The sequence below is a fragment of the Thamnophis elegans genome, chromosome 14 (assembly GCF_009769535.1).
Source record: "Thamnophis elegans isolate rThaEle1 chromosome 14, rThaEle1.pri, whole genome shotgun sequence".
In the NCBI taxonomy this organism is placed as follows: Eukaryota; Metazoa; Chordata; class Lepidosauria; order Squamata; family Colubridae; genus Thamnophis; species Thamnophis elegans.
In genome coordinates, this window is record NC_045554.1 from 6,134,876 (window position 1) to 6,158,005 (window position 23,130).

The following is a 23,130-nucleotide window of genomic DNA, read 5'->3' on the forward strand; positions in this document are numbered from 1 at the left end:
ACTGTATGAAAATGAAAAATGGAACAATAAAAACATTTTAACAAACAACAACAACAACAACAAAATCATTCCTACAGGAACTGGCCATTGCATTGTACACTGTAGATGAGAACCACTCTGTTAAAGCACAAAGAACTTCCGTGTAATTTTTAAAAAAATCTTTATTTACAAAACAGGTCTGCTCTAAAACAGGAAGTCCTCTAAAAAGTCAGTTATGTACACTTAATTCTTTCAGTCCAGAGGAAATTGATAAAATGGACATAAAGCCAGTATTTCTACAATGGCAGCGATAAAACCAGCCCATTTGGTGGAAGAAAAAAATATCTCTATTTTCTGATCGCTTTTTCAAACAAAAATGGGAAAAGTCTCTTTTCGGAGGGCAGGAGATGGAAAATTATGGTGTCTATATGACCCATTTGAGAGAGGAAGAGAGAAGAAGAAGAAAAAAAACTTCCCATGTTCTTCTTTTGCAACACGAAACCATGATTTAAGCTACCGGTCCAGCAAAATCGAGAGCTTTGCGATAGCCAGTTTCTAAAACGAGACTGTGGTTGTGTTCCCCAATAATGTAAGTGCTAAGTAGCCAGTCACTCTTGTGTAAGGAGGTCCAGGTTGACTAAATGCCGTATGGTGGGTCTGCCATGCGGACAGTTCCAAGGATGCTCAATTTCGCCCATGTGAGATATCAGTTTCTTCATTTCACCGTCCGTGAGGGCAGTTCCAATCATCACCTGTAACAGGAGCAAAATCTAGAACTCAGTACCAAATCAATGCAATACAATAGCAGAGATGGAAGGGACCTTGGAGGTCTTCTAGTCCAACCCCCTGCCTAGGCAGGAAACCCTATACCGTTTCAGACAAATGGCTATCCAATATCTTCTTAAAGACTTCCAGTGTTGGGGCATTCACAACTTCTGGAGGCAACTTCACTCTCTCCCTGATGAATTGTTCTAACTGTCAGGAAATTTCTCCTCAGTTCTAGGTTGCTTCTCTCCTTGATTAGTTTCCACCCATTGCTTCTTGTTCTAACCTCAGGTGCCTCGGAGAATAGTTTGACTCCCTCTTCTTTGTGGCAACCCCTGAGATATTGGAAGACTGCTATCATGTCTCCCCTAGTCCTTCTTTCCATTAAACTAGACATACCCAGTTCCTGCAACCGTTCTTCGTATGTTTTAGTCTCCAGTCCCCTAAATCCTCTTTGTTGCTCTTCTCTGCACTCTTTCTAGAGTCTCCACATCTTTTCTACATCGTGGAGACCAAAACTGGATGCCGGATTCCAAGTGTGGCCTTACCAAGGCATGATAAAGCGGTATTAACCCTTCACGTGATCTTGATTCTATCCCTCTGTTTATGTAGCCTAGAACTGTGTTGGCTTTTTTGGCAGCTGCTGCACACGGCTGGCTCCTATTTAAATGGTTGTCCACTAGGGCTCCCAAGATCCCTCTCACAGTTGCTACTATTGAGCAAGGTACCACCTATACTGTACCTGTGATTTCGTTTTTCTTGCCTAAGTGTAGAGGGGAGAAGAGAGGAGAGAGAAGAGGGGAGAGGAGAAGAGAAAAAGGGAGGAGAATGAAGGAAAAGGAAATAGAGAGGGGAAAGGAGAGAAGGAAATGGACAAGAGGAGAGGAGTAGGAGAGAGGGGAGGAGAGGGAAGTGGAGGAGAAGAGGGGAGAGGAGAAGAGGAAAAGGGAGGAGAATAAAGGAGAAAGAAACAGAGAGGGGAAGGGAGAGAAATTATAGAATGCTATGCTACAATTATGAAAATAATGCCTAACTCTGACGTACAACATCATGTATTTAAAAGAGATTATAAATGTATGAGTAAGAGAACATTGGTTATAATCAAGGTGTCAGGCCTCCAGTCATATTCCTTTTAGGATCTTTGGCCTGCCACCCTCTCTCTTATTTTACTACGCTGTTTCATTAGTGGGGTAATTGGGAGGGGGAATAGTAAGGAGTAGAATGTGTTGTTGTCAAAATAAAACATTCCTTTCTAGAAGCCTAAGGTCGTCCTTTGTCTCCGGACCTCTGCACCTGACCAGAAGTGGATGGGTGGAAATGTCAGCATGGCAGTGGAAGATTGGACCGATGGGATAGACTTGGGCGTGTGGGGGGCAAGATCACGAACTTTCAATTGGGTGGGAAAACCCAGGAAGCTTTCAGACTCGGGTTTCCCACAGATGTGCCAACATGTCTCTCTTAATAAATTGGAAGTTTGAGGAAAGCTCTGCCTTGGACTCTGATTTAATTGTGGATGATATTTGGAACGCGGACACAAGGTGTATAAAACTATGCATACTCAAAAAGGACTGGAGACAGACAGCCCACCGCAAAACTGGAAATGTGATGTATTATAAAGAAAAATACACAATTAAAAAAATTTTTTTTTAAAAAAAGTGAGTGTTTTTCACACTTATGACCCCTTATGGCCACCGTCACTTGATCCAAATTCAGATGCTTGGCAACTGACTCATATTTATGATGGTTGCGATATCCTGGGATCAAGGGATTCCTTTTGGCCACCTTCTGGCCGTGGCACGACAAAACTGCGCTCGACTAAAGCGCACCCGATTAAACCGCGTCGCTGATGTCATCAACAGGGCGACAACAGCGAGCGCGGAGAAAGAAGGGCGCTTTAAATAGCGCTTTGAAAGCAAGCCGATTCAACTTAAGGTAAGGGTTAGGTTTAGCGTTAGGGTTAGGTTAAGGGTTAGGGTTAGGGTTAGGTTTAGGGTTAGGTTAAGGGTTAGGATTAGGGTTAGCTTTAGGGTTAGGGTTAGGGTTAGGTTAAGGGTTAGGATTAGGGTTAGGTTTAGGGTTAGGTTTAGGATTAGGTTTAGGGGGGTTAGGTTTAGGTTTAGGGGTTAATTTTAGGTTTAGCGTTTACAGCGTGCTTCTGTCTCCGCGCTGTTGTCGCCCTGTGATGACGTCAGCTACGCGGTTTCGTCGAGCGCGCTTTAGTCGAATGCGGTTTTGTGGTGGAACCCCTTCTGGCAAGCAAACTCAGTGGAGAAGCCAGATTCACATCCATCCATGCCCCAGTTTACAGCAACTGTTACACTTACGGATTTCCGACATGCTCGAGAGGCAAACATTTGCCTCACTCTGGATGGCCTGCACATGATTCCCGGAGAATCGCTTAACATAAAGATTAATTCTTCTACGTCTTGAGGACCAAAAGTCCAGTTTTTGCTGGTTGGTAACGATACGAGCTTCACTCTTTGAGTTACAGGAGCTGAAAGGTTTTAAAAATAACATCGTGGTTTTTACACTGAGATAATATTTCAACATCTAACTCAAACCACTCATGTAATAATTGGCAGTGAGCAGCTAAATTTTGCAGGTTAAGTTTTAAAACCGAGTGTATTTTTTTTTCCCTTGCAGGAAAAGAATATCTAATTGAAATCCCAATTTCAAAGACGGTTAGAAGAGCAGAGAGATTTAAAAATGGAAGTGTTTGGCGGGCTAATTTTTTCCCCCCATTTTCATCATTTGAAAGATGTTTCATGCTCCTGTGGGAAGTTATCATCCAGCCCTCTCCCAGAAAAATGAAATATCCTAGGAAATATTGAAAAGGCAGAATATTTCTCTGGATGTGAAAAGAAACATGTTTCAAAAGACAGAATAGTTGCCTATAGCTTTCTGCCCATCCCCAGCTAATGGGCCATTAAGATGGCCAGGCTAGCCCACTTTACATAATAAAGACTTCTCCTCACTGCAGCTGTAGGGGGAAGGGATATTACTCAACTGACCACAAGGCAACTGAGAACTCATCACAGCCTAGAGAGTAGCCCCCTGCATGGCACCATGGGAGTCTGACAACCAATCAGAATACATTTCTTACACAGGAACAGGAAACAGAGAGATGGGACTAAACAGGTTATAAAAAGCCTAGCAAGCCCCTCCCTCACCCCTTCTCTTCTTCTCCACCAACATTGAAGCATGTGATCACCTTTTCTGTTCAGGGCTCAAGCCATGTGGCCCTGTCCACCAATAAACCATCTTTCCAAGTAGCCTCCATGTCTCCAGTGTCTTTTTCCCCACTTGGAGCTGAACCCAGAAGGACATTTCTTTCAACACTCCCAAAGCAGAGACAATCCCTTTCTCCCCACTTCCTTTACCAAAGCTAGGAGGGAGGGTAAGGTAAGACACTCACCGTTTTCGTCAACCACAAAATCAAATCCATTTTTTTGGAAAATCTCCAGATTATCCATCAGGATACTTTCACTCACAGCGGTTAAATTAAGATTTTGAGGCCTGAAAAAGCGGGGCGCAGAAAAAGGAAGGAAACAACCATTAAATCTGAAGGCAGCCCTTCAGGAACTGGGTGTATCAATTGTGTATGGTGGATATATATATGTATGTATGTATGTATGTATGTATGTATGTATGTATATATGCATGCATGCATGCATGTATATAGGTAGATAGGTAGGTAGGTAGGTAGGTAGATATGTAGGTAGGTAGATTAATAGAATATTTACAGATAGTTTCAGAAGTTTTAAAGTTTTTTTTACAAAACCAGTTGTGTTGTTGTTGTTTAAGTAGAAGATAATAAAAGAACACTGTACTGTAATCAAAGCTAAAGAGTTGCAGAAGTTTTAAAAGCGACAAGCCATTGAAAGGAAACTCCACCAATCATGAAGAGGTAGGGGGCGGAGCTATGCAAATCTAAAACCAACAGCCAAAGCAGAAAGTCCCCAAAATTGTCATAATCGAGGGAAATCTATAAATTCTGCAGATCATCCTAACTGGAAGGAGTTCGTCGTGGTGGGATTTGCAAACCAGGCGTTTCCAGAGGAGAATCCTGAGAGCAGGAACTGGTCTGACCTGGCTTTAGCGCTTAGACCGTAGGAAACTCCAGCGTTGTCTCACAAACCTTACATTTCAAGAGGAGGGAAGCCGTCGGCACCCCTCCCACCCTCGGGTATCGCTTCTCGGCCTTTTGGCTAAGATCAAGTGTAGTATCTGTTCTTATCAGTTTAATATCTGATATGTCCTCTATCTGAGGACTGTGTATTAAATGGATTTTTGGAAGCCGGAGATGGACTAGGGGCTTGCTCCATCCACTCCAAGCATCAGCCTGGTATTGCAGTGCCTCCAGGAAGGGTGCACCCCTTTCCCCCCTAATCTGGTTCAAAATTAGATTTGAATTTTTTCCTTTCCTTTTCCTTGTCTTTTTCTTCCTTTTCTTCTTCTACCTTTTTTCTATCATTTGTCTTTTTCTGTTCCTCCTTATTTCTTTCTCCTCCACCCAACTTCTGTTTCTCTTTTTCTTATTCTTTTCTTCTCCATTTTACTCCCTTCCCTATTTTCTTTCTATTCCTTCTCTGGATTTACTTCCAGCTCTCCCTCCCCTTCTCTTATTCCCTTCTCCCTTCATCCCATTCTGACATCTACTGCTTTTCTTTCTTTCTCTTCTTAGACAGACAGACGAATAATGGATGGATAGATGATAGATAGATGGATGGATGTAGGGATATAGGTAGATAGATAGATAGATGGATGGATGGATGGATGGATGTAGGGATAGATAGATGGATGGATGGATGGATGGATGTAGGGATAGATAAATAGATAGATGGATGGATGAATATAGGGATAGATAGATGGATGGATGGATGGACAGACAGATAGATACCATAGATAGATGGATAGATAGATATAGAGATAAATAGATACATACATAGAGACAGACAGACAGACAGACAGACAGAAAGCATGTGTGCAGACAGGTAGACAGAATGTGTGGGGATAGAGATAGACAGACAAGAGTTTTTACACTGATGACCACTGCAGCATCCCCATGGTCACATGATCAAACTTTGGATGTTTGGCAACTGGCTCATATTTATGACGGTTTCAGTGTTCTGGGGTCTGATGTTCCTTTTTTGCGACAGATAGGTAGGTGGTAGATTTTGTGTGTGTGTGTGTAGATAAACTGGGTGGGTCGGTGGGTGGATGAAAGGAGGGAGGAAGGGATGATAGATAAGATAGATAGATAGATAGATAGATAGATAGATAGATAGATAGATAGATAGATAGATAGATAGATAGATAGAATATTCATTAATAGACATGGCATAGACATGGTAACAAGGTCAGCCAATGAATAGGCAAAGCAACGGATCAGCCAATGGGAGCTAAAACTCATTGGAGCCTGGGGGTGGTTTAGCCCTGCAGCTGAGTGCTGTGCTGAGAACTGATACTGAAACTAGTCTGTGCTGACAACTAAACTGGTCTGTTGTTCTGACCTGAAACTGAAGAACCACTTGTTGGTATTGTATAATTTACTTATGTGTTATGCTGAATATAAAGAGAAGTTAATGAATCCTGCTGAATCAGTTACCTGTGTGTGCTTTCTGGATTTGATTTCAGCAACAAACTCTGAGTTAGTTAGTTAGATAGATAGATGGATGGATGGATGGATGGATGGATGGATGGATGGATGGATGGATGATAGATAGATCTATGTATAATGTATAGAAAATAGATTGTGTGTGTTTCTGTGCGTATATTCTGTGTGTATATATTTGCTTGTTCATGGCTTAGCATCAATTATGGCCCAGTTCAGGACCCCCCCCCCCTTCCAGAAATGGTTGAGAAGACACTCACTTAATCAGCTTCTGCCCCTCCAGGACGGTGTGCTGCTGTAGCATCTCAAAGTTGTATTTTTCATCGGTAGCGTGCTGATCGATGATGAAGAGGTCAGATTTCAGCTTGGCGATGATGAATCCCAGATTAAATTGGCCAACGACATCCATTTTGGCAAACATCTCTTTCCTGCCCCGCAGAGGGAGAAGCAGAGAGAGATGTAGACGGTCAGACCGGCCTTCTCTTTTAAAGCCTGTTTTTTTTTCAAATTCTCGAATCCAGAACTCTTAATATCCTCTTAATCTTCTTAATACTAATCACTTTTAATATTCTCTTTCAAAAAAAAAACTATTTAAAAAAAATACCCTCTTAATATTCTCTTAATAACTCTTATTTTTCTCTTCCAAGAAGAGACTGGACTGCCATTTGTCAGGAATGGTGTAGGGTCTCCTGCCTGAGCGGGGGTTGGACTAGATGACCTCCAAGGTCCCTTCCAACTCTGTTTATCTGTTAATCCTCATGGAAGCCATCAATTCTTTTCTACGCAGAAAAGACTGGTTTAGCCTTCAAATCTAAGGCTGGACTTGCTCTCCTGCACGACAAGCCAAATGAAATGTGGGAAGCCAGGATCTGCCTAATGACAGCCACGATTCACTTAACAACAATGGCAACTCCACTCCCCTTTCGCTCCTCTTTTATTCCCTCTGGGAGGGGCCATTCATCGTCCACCTGTGGCTTTACTCCCAAGTCGACCCTTGTTCTTTAGCTGTTCCCTTCATCTGGCAACTCTGCGCATGCGCACACTGGGAACAGGCTCCAGCTGTTCGTCTGCTTCACTGAACTCCGACTCCGAAGGCAGCTGATAACTGTCAGACGGCCCTGGCCCCCTCTCTGCCTCCGACACAGAGCCCTCATCACAGTCTTCCCCAGACTCCAGGACTGGCCCATGTTCCTCCCCAACCCTCCTCACTGTCTGAATCTGCTGCCAGCTCCACTGACCACTGGCAGGACACAACAAGCATTTCTGAGATTCTGAGCTGTCATACCTTATTTCCTTTCTCAATTCATCCTCCGCCGTTTTGTTTTCTCCCGGGTTAATCTTTGCCCTGAATTTTCTGAATTTCAACATTTCTCCTTCGGTCTCCTGGCGCTTCAGTTGCTTCTGGATTCGGTTCGTTAAGGTGCTCCAAGGCACGGCTAAAGACACCGTCCTCCTTGCCGTTTTGACCGGCACGTCGTACAAGGGCTGGGCGCCGGAGTCCTGCTCAGAGGTCATTGCCGAGAAATTGGCTTTTGGGGAAAGAGGTTGACGGATCTTAAAACGTTTTGCTTTGGGGGACGAAGTGGCTTGTCTAGCAAAGCCGTCGCCTTCGCTCTGGTTTGGTTCGGAGGGCCAGAAAACCCCGCCAGATCCACCTTCGCTGCTCTGGATTTCTCCGCTAAAAAGACGGGGTTCTCCTCCGGAAGAACCCGCAGCGCTTTCGGTTCTAAAGTGGACAGCCATTTCTGGGGTTCTGCTCAACCCCCCATCTGACTCGGCGGAGATGCTCCCCAAACCAGAATCCGTATCTTCGTCCGATTTCTCCAACTTCCGGCTTGCAAGCGGGGAATTCCTCCCATCCACCTCGCTTCCGTCTTCAGATTCCTCATGGAGAAGAATTTTCTTTCGGGAAGAGGCTGAAAAACCGGCGAACATCTGGAGCAGTCCTTGACTGGCGGGCACATCCTTCGGTTGGGCTTTCTTGGCCTCCTGAAAAGCAGGTGTTTTCCCCCGAGAAAAGGATTCCTTCAGACGAGCAATTATTTTCGATTTCTCGTCCCGATTTGGAGGCAAAGGACAGGCTGACGTTTCCAAGGGGGACGCATCTCTCTCGTTTTGGAGGAAACTTTTCATGGTCCCTGCAAAAAAAGAGATAACTGGTGTGATTTTCTTAGTACGGATAGTCCTCGACTTACGACCTCAATTGAGTCCACAATTTCTGTTGCTAAGTAAGACGGATGTTAAGTGATTCCCCCCTCCACTTATTTTACGACCTTTCTTGCCGCAGTTGTTAAGTGAATCACCGAGGTCGTTAATTTAAGTGAATCTGGCTTCCCCGTTTGCTGGTCGGAAGGTCGCAAAAGAGGACACTGCAACCGTCATAAGAACGAGTCAATTACCAGGCGTGTGAATGCCAACCCTGAAGCTGACCTAACCGAAGCCCCCCCCCCCCCTCCACCGGAAGTTCCTCTCAAAATTGTGGTGCCTGTTGTGTTCCACCGGACGCGGCCAGCAGATGGTGCTATGTGAAGCGTCTCTGATTGGTTAAGACGCACCTGCCGGCCGGCGGGAAAAATGCAGACCTCCCATTGGTTCCCCATCTGACAGCTACAAGTATGAATAGCTGTCAGACGGGGTTTGCTTGCTTTTTGCCTGTCAGTAGTTACTTGTTAATAAAACGTTTACTGTTCTTGCCGCCTCCCCAGTTATTGACGCCTCAGACTATAAAAGCGCCGACCAGTGACGGAGCCACAGCAGAGGGAGGAAAGAGCCACATGCGGCTCCGGAGCCACAGTTTGCTGACCCCTGTTATAGGGGAAAATCTGAACTGTTGTTACCTGACTGTTCAAAAAGATGCAGATAAAAATGCAAAAAAAAAAAAAAAAGGATTTGCTTAAATAGCAACTCGACTTCCTACCTTCAACATCGGTCAGCTTTTGATTCACCACCAATTTATTAACGTCAGTGCCAAACATTGCCATCAGGGATGTTTTTAGGATTGCTAATAAAAGCTTTTCTTCCTGGAGTAAGATCTGCCTTTTATCCGGAGTCACGTTGATGTCCACGCATCCTGAAATCAAAAACATTCCCCCATTTTTTTGCTTATCTTTATCCTACTTCGCACCTACGGATGGGCTCCCCCTGTTCTGACCGAGGCTTCCCAAGAGCAGGAAGCCAACTCCTGGTCCCGACAAAAACCTCTTTTATTAATTGATTGTGAATTCTGCTCAGTCACATCCAGCAAAGTCTTTCAAGGAAGGATTTACGGTCACAGACCTTCTCTGGCTTGGAGAGCTGCCAGGACGATATCTGCAGAACTTGGCAAGGAGTCTCGGAGAGTCACGAACCAATGAATCGAACTAATGGTCTCCTGCAAACTCTACTCCCCTTTCGCTCCTCTTTTATTTCCTCTGGGAGGGGCCACTCATCGTCCACCTGTGGCCTGACTCCAAAACTAACCCCTATTCTTTGGCCGTTCCCTTTGTCTGGCAATTCTGTGCATGCGCACACTGGGAACAGGCTCCAGCTGTTCGTCTGCCTCACTGATGTCTGACTCTGAAGGCAGCTGATAACTGGCATACGGCTCTGGCCCCCTCTCTGCCTCCGACATAGAGCCCTCGTCCGAGCCTTCCCCACACTCCAGGACTGGCCCATGTTCCTCCCCAACCTCCTCTGAATCTGCTGCCAGCTCTGCTGGCGAGCCATAACACCACCATTCAGGCTCATGATGATAATTTATCAGTATGTTATGATAATAATTAAGCGAGCCAAATTATCCAAATTAGCCGCCCGGAGTCCTCCAGGATTGGGCGGCCTATAAATTTAATAAATAAATAAATAAATAAATATCCTAATTTACAAAATGAGGAGCTAAACGATGAAGGTAATTTATAAAGCTCACCAGATTCTGCACGGATGTTAAGAACAATAAATGGATATTGGTGCCTGTTATACACATGATAGACTTCATTTACAACTTTGGAAACCTGTTTCAGAAAAAGAAAAAAGAAAAAAATAACAACAGATGTCGGTTGGATTTGGTTGAGATTTAAAAAGATATAAATCCCCCTTGACTGGCGGCAGTGATTCACATAACAACTGTGGCAAGAGAGGTTGTAAAATGGGGCGAAATTCACTGCTTAGCAGAAACGTTGGCCTCAACTGCGATTAAAAAAAAATTGAGGACTTATCTGTAGAATCAAGAGAGGGTCTTGCGAATCATCTTCATTTATAATCCCTTGCGGGGTGGAGTCTCGCCACTGAATGGAGTTAGTGAAGTGTTTTAATGGCCGGATGCCCTTCCCTGTTGCTAGTGCAGAGTTATATTCAGCAGAGAGAGAGACAGATTTGTCTCTACCTATGATCAAACTCACAGCCTCCTGATTGGGAGGCGAGAGCGCCACCTCTAGGCCACTGCGCCACTCCAAGAGAGGGTCTGGAATGCCAGTGAGAATTTTTTTAAAATTGTGAGTAAGTAAGTAAAATCTTTATTACGGTCAAAGACCAGCAATACACATTAGTTTTTACACTATATTAAAAAAATACTAACATTAAAATATAATTAAAAAGTATTGACATTAAAAGTGGATAATAACATAATGGTCCAAAGATTGTTAGAGGTATGCCCAGATAATTGGTACAAGATGGTGCTATACTTCTGTAGCCAATTTTTTCCTTATGGACATTGCAGCAGCACAGAACTTTGCCACTGCATACGTGGTAACCGGGTTAGTGTCGTGGAGGAGAAAGCCTAGATAAAAATTGTCTGCCCTCCCTGGCAATCTCTCTAATAAGGGGAGAATATGTGCAGATCTACAAGCTCTGAATAGCTCGCAGTGTAATAGAACATGTGAATTATCTTCCACTTCTCCTTCACCACATATACAAACGCGTTCTGCTATAGGTGTTCTCTTATACCTGCCCTGGAGGAGTGCTGAAGGAAGAATGTTAAATCTGGCTCTGAAGAAAGCTATTCTTTGTTTTGGGGAGATCAGGTCATTTAGATATCTTGCCGATTCCCACACACCCTGTTTGATTCTGTCCCTACTGTGGAGAAGCAACCTATTTAGTTCTTCTTGGAACTCCATGTCCCTCATTCTATTAATTACTACTTGCTTTGCTTGCTCAAAGCCTAAGGACATTAAGAATAATGGTGAGAGCCCATAAGAGTCCAGCTCTTGTGAATTTACTTCAGGAGAAAAAAAAAATACTTTTCCTGGGTCGCACGGCCGCTGGTTAATAAAGAAGAACTGCCGATCCGTTGTGCTCCTCCCATCGCCGTGATTGCACCGCGAAACAAATCCCACGATCCTGTTCAAAAGGAACGCGTCATTAAGAGAATCCCATAAAAACGAAGGAGACCAAGAAAAAGTCATTTGACGTTATTTTAAAAGGGATCTAAACCAGCGGTCACCAACTGGTGGCCCGTGGATTAGTAATTTTTGTAATTTGTAATTTTAATAGATTTGTATGCTGCCCAATCCCGAAGGACTCTGGGGCGGCTTACATAAAACAGTTTAAAAACATTAAAAAAAGTTTAAAAATACTAAACAGAGACAGATGAAAAGAGACACAACATACTCTCAATTATAATGGGGCTGAAGTCCTATCAAGGATCAACAGCCTCAGGCCTGCCGGAACAGCCAGGTCTTAACGGACTTTCGGAAGGCCGAGAGAGTGGGGAGGGTCCGGATCTTAGGGGGTAGATTGTTCCAGAGGGCCGGGGCAGCTACAGAGAAGGCCCTACCCGGAGGAACCGCCAGACGACATTGTGTGGTCGACGGTACCCGGAGAAGGCCCGCCCTGTGGGATCTTATTGGGCGCTGGGAGGTATGTGGCGGAAGACGGTCATGGAGATATCCAGGTCCTAGGCCATGTAGTGGTGGGATCTAAACTTTTTTTACTCCTGGTTCTGTGGGCGTGGCTTGGTGGGCCTGGGAGGGGAAGGTTACTGCAAAATCCCCATGCCCTCCCCACCCCACTAGCCTGCTTTCCAGCTCCGTTCTCCTGTTCAGGGCAACGAAAGAAGATTGGCTGGGGGGCAGCGGGGTCGGGGCCAGCCTATTTGCTGGTTCTCCGAACTACTCAGAATTTCCGCTACCGGTTCTCCGGAAGGCCACCTCTGCCGTGGTCCGCGAGAAAACTTTGGAGCTCCGCAGAAAAAATTATTCGCATTTTTACTATTGCAACTAGATACTATTTATCTTTTTAAAAAAATCATATTAGTGGTCCGTGGGATTTAAAATTATGAATTTAGTGGTCCCTGAGGTCCGAAAGGTTGGTGAGCCCTGATCTAAACCAACTTGGGGGAGGAATTCTCCCCTGCATTAGCTCCAGAGTATCATATAGAGGCAGTGCTCGCTTTACGACTATAATGGAGTCTTCCCGATACGGTTGCAAGTCGTGCCGGTCCTAAAGGAGCTCATCAGGTGACTGACCTGATTTCACCACCTCTTTTTGCAGTGGGTGTTAAGCAAATTACTATAGTCTTTAAATGAATCAGTGGTCATTAAGCAAACTCATTTTTTTTTGCTAGGGAGCGTGTTTGCCGGAAAACCATGCTTTTCAACCAAAATACCATAAATTGTGGTAATTGTGACTATAGGACACTACAACTAGCAATAGCCCTTAGGCTTATGTACCGCTTCACAGTGTTTTTACAGCCCTCTCTAAGCGGTTTACAGAGTCAGCCTCTCTTGCCCCCCAACAATCTGGGTCCTCATTTTACCCACCTCGGAAGGATGGAAGGCTGAGTCGACCTTAGATCCCATCAGGAAGGAAGGAAGGAAGGAAGGAAGGAAGGAAGGAAGGCAATAGCACTTGGATTTATATACCGCTTCACAGTGCTTTCCAGCCCTCTCTAAGCGGTTTACAGAGTCAGCCTCTTGCCCCCAACAATCTGGGTCCCCATTTTACCCACCTCAGAAGGATGGAGAGCTGAGTCAACCTTGAGCAGGCCAGGATTGAACTCCTGGCTGTGGGCAGAGTCAGCCTGCAGCACTGCATTCTAACCACTGCGCCACTATGGCTCAGAGATGGATGGATGGATAGATAGATGATAGATAGAACAAAAGCATCAGCAATAGCACTTTAGACTTATGTACCGCTTCACAAGGCTTTTCCAGCCCTCTCTAAGTGGTTTACAGAGTCAGCCTCTTGCCCCCAACAATCTGGGTCCCCATTTTACCCACCTCAGAAGGATGGAAGGCTGAGTCTACCTTGAGCCGGTCAGGATCGAACTCCTGGCAGTGAGCAGAGTTTGCCTGCAATACTGCATTCTAACCACTGTGCACCATGAAAGGAAGGAAGGAAGGAAGGAAGGACAAGAGCACTTAGACTTATATACCGCTTCACAGTGCTTTTACAGCCCACTCTAATGGTTTACAGAGTCAGCCTCTTTCCCCCAACAATCTGGGTCCTCATTTTACCCACCTCGGAAGACTGAGTAAACCTTGAGTCGGTCAGGATTGAACTCCTGGCAGTGAGCAGAGTTAGCCTGCAATATCTGCATTCTAACCACTGCGCCACAACAGCTCCTAATTACATTAATTAAATTAATTACATAAATGCTGGCCACTCTGCTGAGTACCTGAAATGCGGTCCAAGTGACTGGGGTGGGGGCGGGGGAGGCATGACTATTAGAACTAGATCATAAGTACCTTTGGGGGGTATGTCTCTTGTAATTTCAAACAGTTGCTAAGCAACTAGTCGTAAGATGAGTCCTTGTTGTTTTGTCCTTTCTGGGGTTTCCTATGTTGTATGTATGTTGTGCCCGATAGCCCTGAATCTCTGGCTTTTAAGCCCAAATGAACAACAAGGAAGAATTGCAGAAAAAAATAATTCTGATTTTTCTTTTTTAACTTACGTATAAAGTTTAGTGGGCAGGGCGGAAATGTTCAAGCCGTATTCTTCGCAGACTTCTCCACTCGGTGACAGCTGCACGAAGGGAATCAGGGTTTGCACCTGGGAGCAAAGTAACAACCTATAGTGAAATTGAATTCCTGCAAACCATCATGCTCCATGCCAGAGTCAAACAAACCACACATTATGAGGGGTCCCTTGTTGCCCTCTGAGCTTGGCTGCTTTCTTGAAAGACATTTCATCACTAAATGAGCTAAATGTCAGCGTTCCAAAATTAAATCAGAGTCCAAGGCAAAGTATTCCTCAAAGTTCCAATTTATTAAGAGAGACATGTTGGCACATCTGGGAAAACACGAATCTGAAAGCTTCCCGGGCAATCTGGGCAACTGAATGGAACTGAGTGTCTACTGGCCAGATGCCCTTCCTGTTGCCAATGAGGAGGTTTCTTTTTCCCAACAGATATCTTCTCATTGTTCCCAGAGAGAGAGAAATATCTGCCTCTACCTTGGATTGAACTCACAGCCTCTTGATTTGTAAGGTGAGAGCTCCGCCTCTAGGCCACCGCACCATTCCTAAAAACAAAACAACTAAGCAGGGTACATGACCTGATTAATATACGGATGGGTCGCCCATGGCCATGAAGTCACCATTCCAAATAGCATCCAAAATTAAATCAGAGTCCAAGGCAAAGTATTCCTCAAAGTTCCAATTGATTAAGTGGCCCATGTTGGCACATCTGGGAAAACACGAATCCGAAGGCTTCCTGGTTTTCCCCACCCAGTTGAAAGTTCAAGATCTTGCCCCCCACACCCACAAGTCCATCCCATGGTCCAATCTTCCACTGCCACGCTGGCAGCTTTCACCCAGCCAGTTCCGGTCAGGTTCAGAAGTGTAGAGAACAAAAGATGACCTTGGTTTCTCGAAAGGGATTTTATTTTGAACACCAACACATTCTACTCCTTACTATTCCCCCTCCCAATTCCCCACTAATGAAACAGCATAGTAAAATAAGAGAGAGTGTGGCGGGCCAAAGATCCAGCAAGGAATATGGCTGCAGGCCTGACAGGCGGCCTCTCCTCAAAAGGAATACGATTCCTCATCAGCCCTCCTCTTTACCTGTTTGTGTCCAAATACGGCACCAATGTTTTCTTTTAAAGTAGAACTTCCGCTGGTGGACACCACGGCCTGCTTCTTCCCTTGACCAACTTGGTTGGTGCAGTTTATTCGAACCCTGGTGGAAATGATGCAGTACGCTTGCAGTATCTGGACCATTTTGGCAAACTCCTTTCGGGCGTGGAAAAGAGAGGGGAAAAAGAGTTACATTGCTCTGAGTGTGTAAGAGAGAGAGAGAAAAGAAGTGATTCGATCAGATCTTTATTATTGATCCAAGACCAGCATATATTCGATAGTGAAACCATTATTGCAAAGAATAGAGTTAGGTAAGCTCCCCGTTGGGAGAGCGAGTACGTTCAGCGAAGCGTTGTGAGAGTTGTGTTGGAGAACACACAAACCAGCATACAGAGACACTGCAGTTTAAACAGGCTTTTACTTTCGTGGAAATAGAGGTATCGGAGTCCATCAAAAAGTCCCAGTCATACACGGATAAGACAGTCAGTCATCAATGTCTTTCAGTTAAGGGATAATCCAAATAACATAGTCCAGTATCATATAATCAGTTCGGCATTCAAAGTTTGTTAGCAGTTGCAAACTTACAATAGCTCACGGCACTTTCTAACAGCCAGCTTCCAAAACACTCAGATCAGATCAGCCCAGCATCTAACGAACAGAGAGCTAACAGTCATTCTGGCTCCCTCTTATGGCCGATTGAGGAAAACAGCAACCAATCACATTTTACAGTATGATTTAAAGAAACAGGTATAGTATTGTTACATGATTTATATATTGCCAACCCAACCGTAAGATTATATTACTAACAAATAGATTGGCCTATTTTCTTCCCATTTGTGACCAAAGCTTTCGTGCCATCTTTTTAATGGAGGGTTTCCTAGTCAACATCTCCGCAATGATGTGGAACAAGAATGAAAGATGGTGAATTTAGTAAAATTAAGGCAAAAATGAGCAGGGAATTTTAAATTGTCAGGCTAATGATGATTTAATAGCTGAACAGCTGCTGTAACGATAATGCAATGGTAGTAGTGAGCCAGCAGGGTTTATTTGACTCCTTACCACTTTAAGAGACTGTATTATAAGAGAGGCCTTGTTGAGGCATATCTCTCTGTCTGTGTTTGCTTCCCTGCTGTAGTTGATGATTGATTGCCTGACTTTGCCTAGTACATGTATGTATATATTCCTTGTAGATAAACCACTATTTGAAAGACAAGCCTGTTTACTGTATTTTGCTCCTGGGTTGTCTCAAATAGTCACACTATGCACATTCTGACATAAATGCTGCATTTAAACTTAAAGCTAGGCTGGGGAGTTCACCAAACACGTTCGGGTTTTCCTCCTGCATCTAAAAACTAAGCCATTCTTTTACTGCAATCTTTATGCAGTTATTTTTCAGCAAGACACTTTTATTTTCAAGCGTGAAGCAATGTGACAAAAACAAACAAACATGCATGCCAGTTTGGGCATCAAATGTAAATACTATTCTCACTTAAGATTGAATATATTTTTATTTATTATTTAGGGAATTGATATTGCTGCCTTTTCTTACATGGCGACTCAAGGCGGCTTATAGAACAGATTACAAATATTTTCGCCAACTTGTTTACTGCTAAACAGGTCAAACAAACTATAGTTCTAAGAATTCGAACATTGCAGTAAGGCAGCAAAGCACAGTGGACTTTTGAGGGTTTTAAGCACTTCAGAATTTAGGATTACAAGAAGAAAACGACGTTATGCATTTAAGGCAGAAAGTCCGATTTAAACAGCAAATTCTGTTTACTTAATTTACAGCTCAGTGAAAGCTGGCAATGCTTTATTTTTAGCCTGTGGGACTTGGCCTGGTTTCAGTTCCCTCAGAAAGGGACTTCTTCCTTCCTGCCAGTGTTAAAAAAACAAGGGGGACTGGTCCTTACTTTCTTTATCATCATTATCCTATTTAAACGACCCCACAATCCCTTGTGGAGTAGACTCTGAGCAATGGAATAGAGCTAGCAAAAGTGTTTTACTGGCCAAATGTCCTTCCTGTCGCCAATGTGGAGTTTTGTTCAGCAGATAACGTATTTGCTTCGAAATATAAGATGCACCTTTTTCCCCTCAAAAAAGAGGCTGAAAATCTGGGTGCATCTTATACACTCAATACAGCATTTTTTGCCTCCTGAAACCCCGCCCCCTTCACCAAAATGGCCGTGCATAGCCTTTAGGAGACTTTCAGAATGCTCCTGGGAGCTGGGGAGGGCAGAAATGAGCAAAAATGGCCCATTTTTTGCTCAATTTTGCTCCCCCCCAACCCTCAGGAGCACTCTATAACTTCCTAAAGGCATTGCATGCCCTTTTTTAAAAAACAACAACAAAAAACAGGCCCGTTTTCGCAAAAAACAGGCCAGTTTTTTGGGAGGTCTGCAAAGTGCCAAAACTTTTTTTTTTTTAATTTGCCTCTTCAAAATGTTGGTGCGTCTTATACTCCGAAAAATACATTATATTCCCATTGTTTTAATGGCCGGATTCAGCAGATATATTCTCAGTGTGCTCAGAGAGAGAAATATCTGCCTCTACCTAGGATCGAACTCACAGCCTCTCGACTGTGAGGCGAGAGCTCCGCCTCTAGGCCAACACGCCGTTCTTCTTACCTTCTTTATGTTACGATGGAATTCTTTGTGTCGGACCGGCAAAGTATGAAACAGCTGCTGAATGCTGACGGTGGTCCCCGGTGGCCGGGACAACGGGACTCTCCGGGTGATGTTCCCGCTGTGATCAAACGCCAGCCGGGGTCCCAATATTGGCGGACCTTGTGACAAGTGACAATGGAAACGTTGCTGTGTGCAAAGGATACAATCGTTAATAAGGAAACGCAGAAGGCAGGGAAAGACTCACATTCGCCACACAGGTGCTGGGACCACCGGAACGCTGAGAACCGGGCGTAACCACCATTGGTTCAACACCATCATAACTTCAAACGGCTGCTGAATGAGTGGTTATAAGTTAAGGACTACCTGTATAATCATTACTGGCAAAAATGTCAGGGGGTGGTGGTGGTGTCTTGCGCGCATAGAATTATGGGTGGGAACACCCGCGCATGACCTCCCAGCGCTCCCCTCAGTTTGGCACGCAATGGGAAAAAGGTTAGCCATCACTTTTCTGTTGTGGCCCAGCAGGAGCCGTTGGAGCTGCCAACAGACTCCGATAGCGAGGGACCCTATGAGTCGGCTCTGGAAGATGTGGAGGACCTTGGACAGGGTTCAGACTCCGAGCAGGGACCAGAGAGGCTGGTTGGCCACCTGGAGGCGGCTGAGGCATGGAGCAGCGTGAAAGCCAAAGGGAGTTTGTCCCTGACGTCAGGCCCTGGAGCAGTGAGGAGGAGCTAAGGGAGGTGGTCCCGGACACCAGGCAAAGACGGGCAGATAAGTGCCGACAGCAACTACAGAGATACAGAAGATAATTGGGGCCACGTGGTTGTGATTAGGCTCCTCCCAAGAGAGTATATAAGAAGAGACTTTGGGAGGAGGCTGTTTGCAGGAAACAACTATTATGCTAAAGCTGGAGAAGCTCTGGTGTGTATTTCTTATCTGTGGAAGTCTGGGTTGCTGCCAAAGTCTTGTCGCTGTGTTGATTTACTGTGAATAAATTGTCTAGCAGTAATCTTGTGTGGGTGTGACTCACTGTACGGAGGGGGGTCAGAACATTGATCTATAGGGTCAATGGTGGAATATGACACAGACGGAAGGGGAGGGAAGGAACAGGGGTAAAGTTCAGAAGCAAATCAAACAAAGCACAGGCTTGACTGCAAACAGATATTGCCTATGGAGCACCTAATAAATCACTGGTTTTGTATTAAACTTTTGACTCGATAATTATGAATCAGTTAGGTCATCTTTAGAAAATTTGACACCATGTTTCCCTGAAATAAGACGGTCTTGTTTTCATTTGGGCTCCAAAATAAGCACTAGGGCTTATTTGGGGGGGGATGTTTTATTTCGAGGGCTGCCGCCACGAGGCAGAGTGTGGGGTGTGGAGTTGCCCCATGCGCCCTGCACCGGCTTACCTCAGGGACTCCGCGGCCAGGCCATCTATGCCGTGATACCTGCCTCACCTCGTCCATCACTCACTCGCCTCACCTCCTGTTGGTGCCGCGAGCAACGAGATGCAACGGGTGGGTGAGCAGCTGCACAGGCACTTAAGGAGAAGTATTTTGGGGGGGGTAGGGCTTAGATTGGTGCACACACAGAAGACATGTTAGGGCTTATTTTCAGGATAGGTCTAATTTTCGGGGAAACACGGTACTGTGTGTATATTTTCTGCTAGTCAAAGAACAAAGTGAAGATATTGTCAGGGTTCCAGATAGCATCCAAAATTAAATCAGAGTCCAAGGCAAAGGATTGCTCAAAGTTCCAATTTATGAAGAGAGCCGTGTTGGCACGCCTGGGAAAACCCGAATATGAAGCTTCCGGTTTTCCCCACCCAGTTGAAAGTTCAAGATCTTGCCCCCACCCCACCCACAAGCCCATCACATGGTCCAATCTCCCACAGCCATGCTGGCATCTTCCACCCATTCAGTTCCAGTCAGGTGCAGAGGTGCAAAGACAAAGGATGACCTTTGCTTTCTAGAAAGAATGTTGTTATGGCTACCTAGCATCTAACTCCGAACAATCCCCCATCCCATTTTCCCACAATAGAAAGTGCATAAGAATAATAGAAAGTGTGGCAGGCCAAAGATCCAAAAGAAAAAAAATGGCTGCAGGCCTGACATGTATTACATTTGATGTTAATGCATACACTTATTTATTTAAGAAAATGTATATGGCCACCCAACGTATGCTTAGTGACTCCAGGTGGTTTGCAAGGATTACATTTAAAAAAAACTCCAATATAAAAACAATAAAAATAACCTCACACCCTCCTGGCAGCCACAAGCAAATATCTATTTATTTAGGCAAAAACCTGGACTAACTGGAGGCTACTTCTCCAAAAAGGGCAAGGCCAACTGAACAGATTAATTATTTAAATCGGAAGGAATGTCTAGTGACTATGAATAGTTCACAGTGAAAGTGTCCCTGCATTTATACAATGCATAATTCCCATTTTTATACAAAGCCCTTTCTAGCTGCAGAAGGTCTACACGGAGAATGAAGCAGCGTAAATTTGCCCGCACTTATCTTGATCTCGGTCGAATTTTGCCTCTGAATTTGTACAAATTGTTCCGTATAAGAAAGCTGAGATGGAAGCTGGGATCGATGCAAGGGTTTCTCTGTGGTCTTCATTCAGGAAAGAAGATCAAGGACAAACCATTGCATAGATTCCAGTTCCATCTCAGTCTATAGGCAGAAATTTTGTACAATTCAGAGGCAATATGTGATTACATTCATGCTGCTTCATTCTCAGTGTGTGCTCTGTGGCACTCGGGTGTGAACTTGTGTGCATGTACAGAAATGGGAATGAATGAAGCCAGCTTAAGATTCACCAATTGTTTTAGCTAGCACGCTTCCCGCGCGGACAAGCATCTACCTTAACGCGCATAACGAACTCAGAGCTTCACCACGAAAGCCGAACGTTTCCACGCTGATGAGGTCAGAGAAATCTTGGATCTTGGAAGTATAATGCTTCAGTGCTGGAAGAGATATTCACAGAGGTCAGAGGAGGGATAGGCCAGGAGCAGGGGTGAAATCCTCCTGGTTTGGCCAAAACCGATAGGGACCATTGTTCTTGGTTCTGCGAACCGGTAGTTTAAAAAGCTTCCGAGGATTGCTTAGCTCAGCTGTGAGCCACATGCTCGTTGGAAGCTTTCCCCCCATTTTTTAAAAGCATTTTTTCCCTGCCGGTTCGGCAAGAAGGTGGTGCTAATCCTAATGCATTTTTAAACATTTATATTTCATTTTAGAGATGCACAAGCTTTGTGGTTTGGGTACCCAGGTTCCAAATGTTGCATTATAAAAATAAACGGCAGCAATCCAAGAGGTTCAAATATCTTACATACAAAAACAGCTGCCTTTTTTTTCTTTTGAAGATGAGATGATAAAACGTAGTTCTTTATGGAAGAACTAATGTATTAACTGCAAATAATATTACAATTAATAGATTTTCATACTCAAGCCCGCAAAGTTATCCTCTTCTACACCACAAACCGTTATCAGAGACTTCAATAAGATCTGCTCCATAATCTTTAAGCTTCACTTCTATAAATGAAAAAACAACAACAAGTAATGAACAAGTAAAGCTCTACGATTTCTTGTCTTCTTCCCTCCAAATGCCACTAGATAGTAACAGCATGGCTAAAGGATCTTGAGTGCTAACAACTTTAAAACAACACGTAACTTACCAACGTTAGTAGCGCCAGCATCGAGGCTGTTTTCCACCAAGCTCTTTTACAGCGGTACATAGATTCAGCACCACCTGGCCTGAGCAGATCTGATGAACTGATCTGCGATCAATGGCTTGATAGTTTTTTCCATTCTTAAAAAAGGAAAAAAACAAGGCTTTTTTTATGCTCAGAAAATACTGCAGTTCACAGGACTGTAGTCTATGGTTTGGTTTCACTTATGCTTCCAGACTGTAAATTTAAAAGCCTAGGAAATGTCACTTCGGTGGTTGAGCAAAATATTGACTCTTAAAACCAAATTGCATAATTCACTTTCCTCTGAAAGTGCAATAAATACACTTACATTGAAATTCCGTTCCCAATTAAAATAACATCAAATAATAAAACAAAGCAAATACACTTGCACTGAAATTCCATTCCTGTTAAATAACTAAAATAATAAAATAAAATAATGCAATGCAATAAATACACTTGCACTGAAATTCCATTCCTGTTAAAATAACTAAATAATAAAATAAATAATGCAATGCAATAAATACACTTGCACTGAAATTCCATTCCTGTTAAAATAACTAAAATAATAAATAAAATAATGCAATGCAATAAATACATTTGCACTGAAATTCCATTCCTGTTAAATAACTAAAATAATAAAATAAAATAATGCAAACGCAATAAATACATTTGCACTGAATTCCATTCCAATTAGAATAACACCAAATAATAATAAAATAAAATAAAACATTGCAATAATTACATTTGCACTGAAATTCCATTCCAATTAAATAACATCAATAATAATAAAATACAATAAAGCAATGCAATAATTACATTTGCACAGAAATTCCATTCCAATTAAAATAACATAAAATAATAATAAAATAAAATAAAGCAATGCAATGCAATAATTACATTTGCACTGAAATTCCATTCCAATTAAAATAACATCAATAATAATAAATACAATAATCAATGTAATAATACATTTGCACTGAAATTCCATTCCAATTAAATAACAGTAATAATAAAATACAATAAAGCAATGCAATAATTACATTTGCACAGAATTCCATTCCAATTAAAATAACATAAAATAATAATAAAATAAATAAAGCAATGCAATGCATAAATACACTTACACTGGAGTCAAATCCATTCTGTTCGCTGATGCAATAACCCTTTGCTGCCTGCTCACTTTTCAAATGAAGTATGCAAATGAAATGCATAATGAAGGGTCCGGTTTCTTTCCGCGCCATTTTCCCGCCAATCATCTCAGGGAAGGGGAATGAAAGATCGGGCCGGACAATCTAGTCGAGCCCCCCGACTCTCTTCGAGCCCGTTAGCCGAGGCGCCCCGCTTCTCCCCTGGGGGACAGGCTGGGCTTCCTTCCGCGGATTCCCCTCCAGTTTCCCAGCCTCGCGATGTCTCTGGGTAAAATCCTTTTCCTCCAATCAGCAGGGGGCGAGGCTTTTCA

At 43.7% G+C, this 23,130-nt stretch overlaps 1 protein-coding gene and 1 non-coding gene across 2 annotated transcripts; one reads left to right on the top strand and one right to left on the bottom strand.

Moving 5' to 3' along the window:
* Positions 1-143: 143 nt before the first annotated feature.
* PMS2 (PMS1 homolog 2, mismatch repair system component) lies at positions 144-23,071 on the bottom strand. The gene is given in 18 exon segments (XM_032230755.1): positions 144-731; positions 3,069-3,238; positions 4,160-4,260; positions 6,619-6,786; positions 7,644-8,496; positions 9,276-9,428; positions 10,260-10,344; positions 11,569-11,668; positions 14,223-14,320; positions 15,335-15,502; positions 17,974-18,120; positions 18,123-18,159; positions 20,846-20,948; positions 21,426-21,459; positions 21,461-21,513; positions 21,657-21,696; positions 21,698-21,790; positions 22,796-23,071. Coding segments are annotated over 18 exon segments (2,679 nt in total). The 5' UTR covers positions 22,928-23,071; the 3' UTR covers positions 144-587.
* LOC116518192 lies at positions 4,933-5,123 on the top strand. Its single transcript, XR_004256517.1, has one exon. It is a non-coding gene; the product is annotated as a U2 spliceosomal RNA (small nuclear RNA).
* Positions 23,072-23,130: the final 59 nt, after the last annotated feature.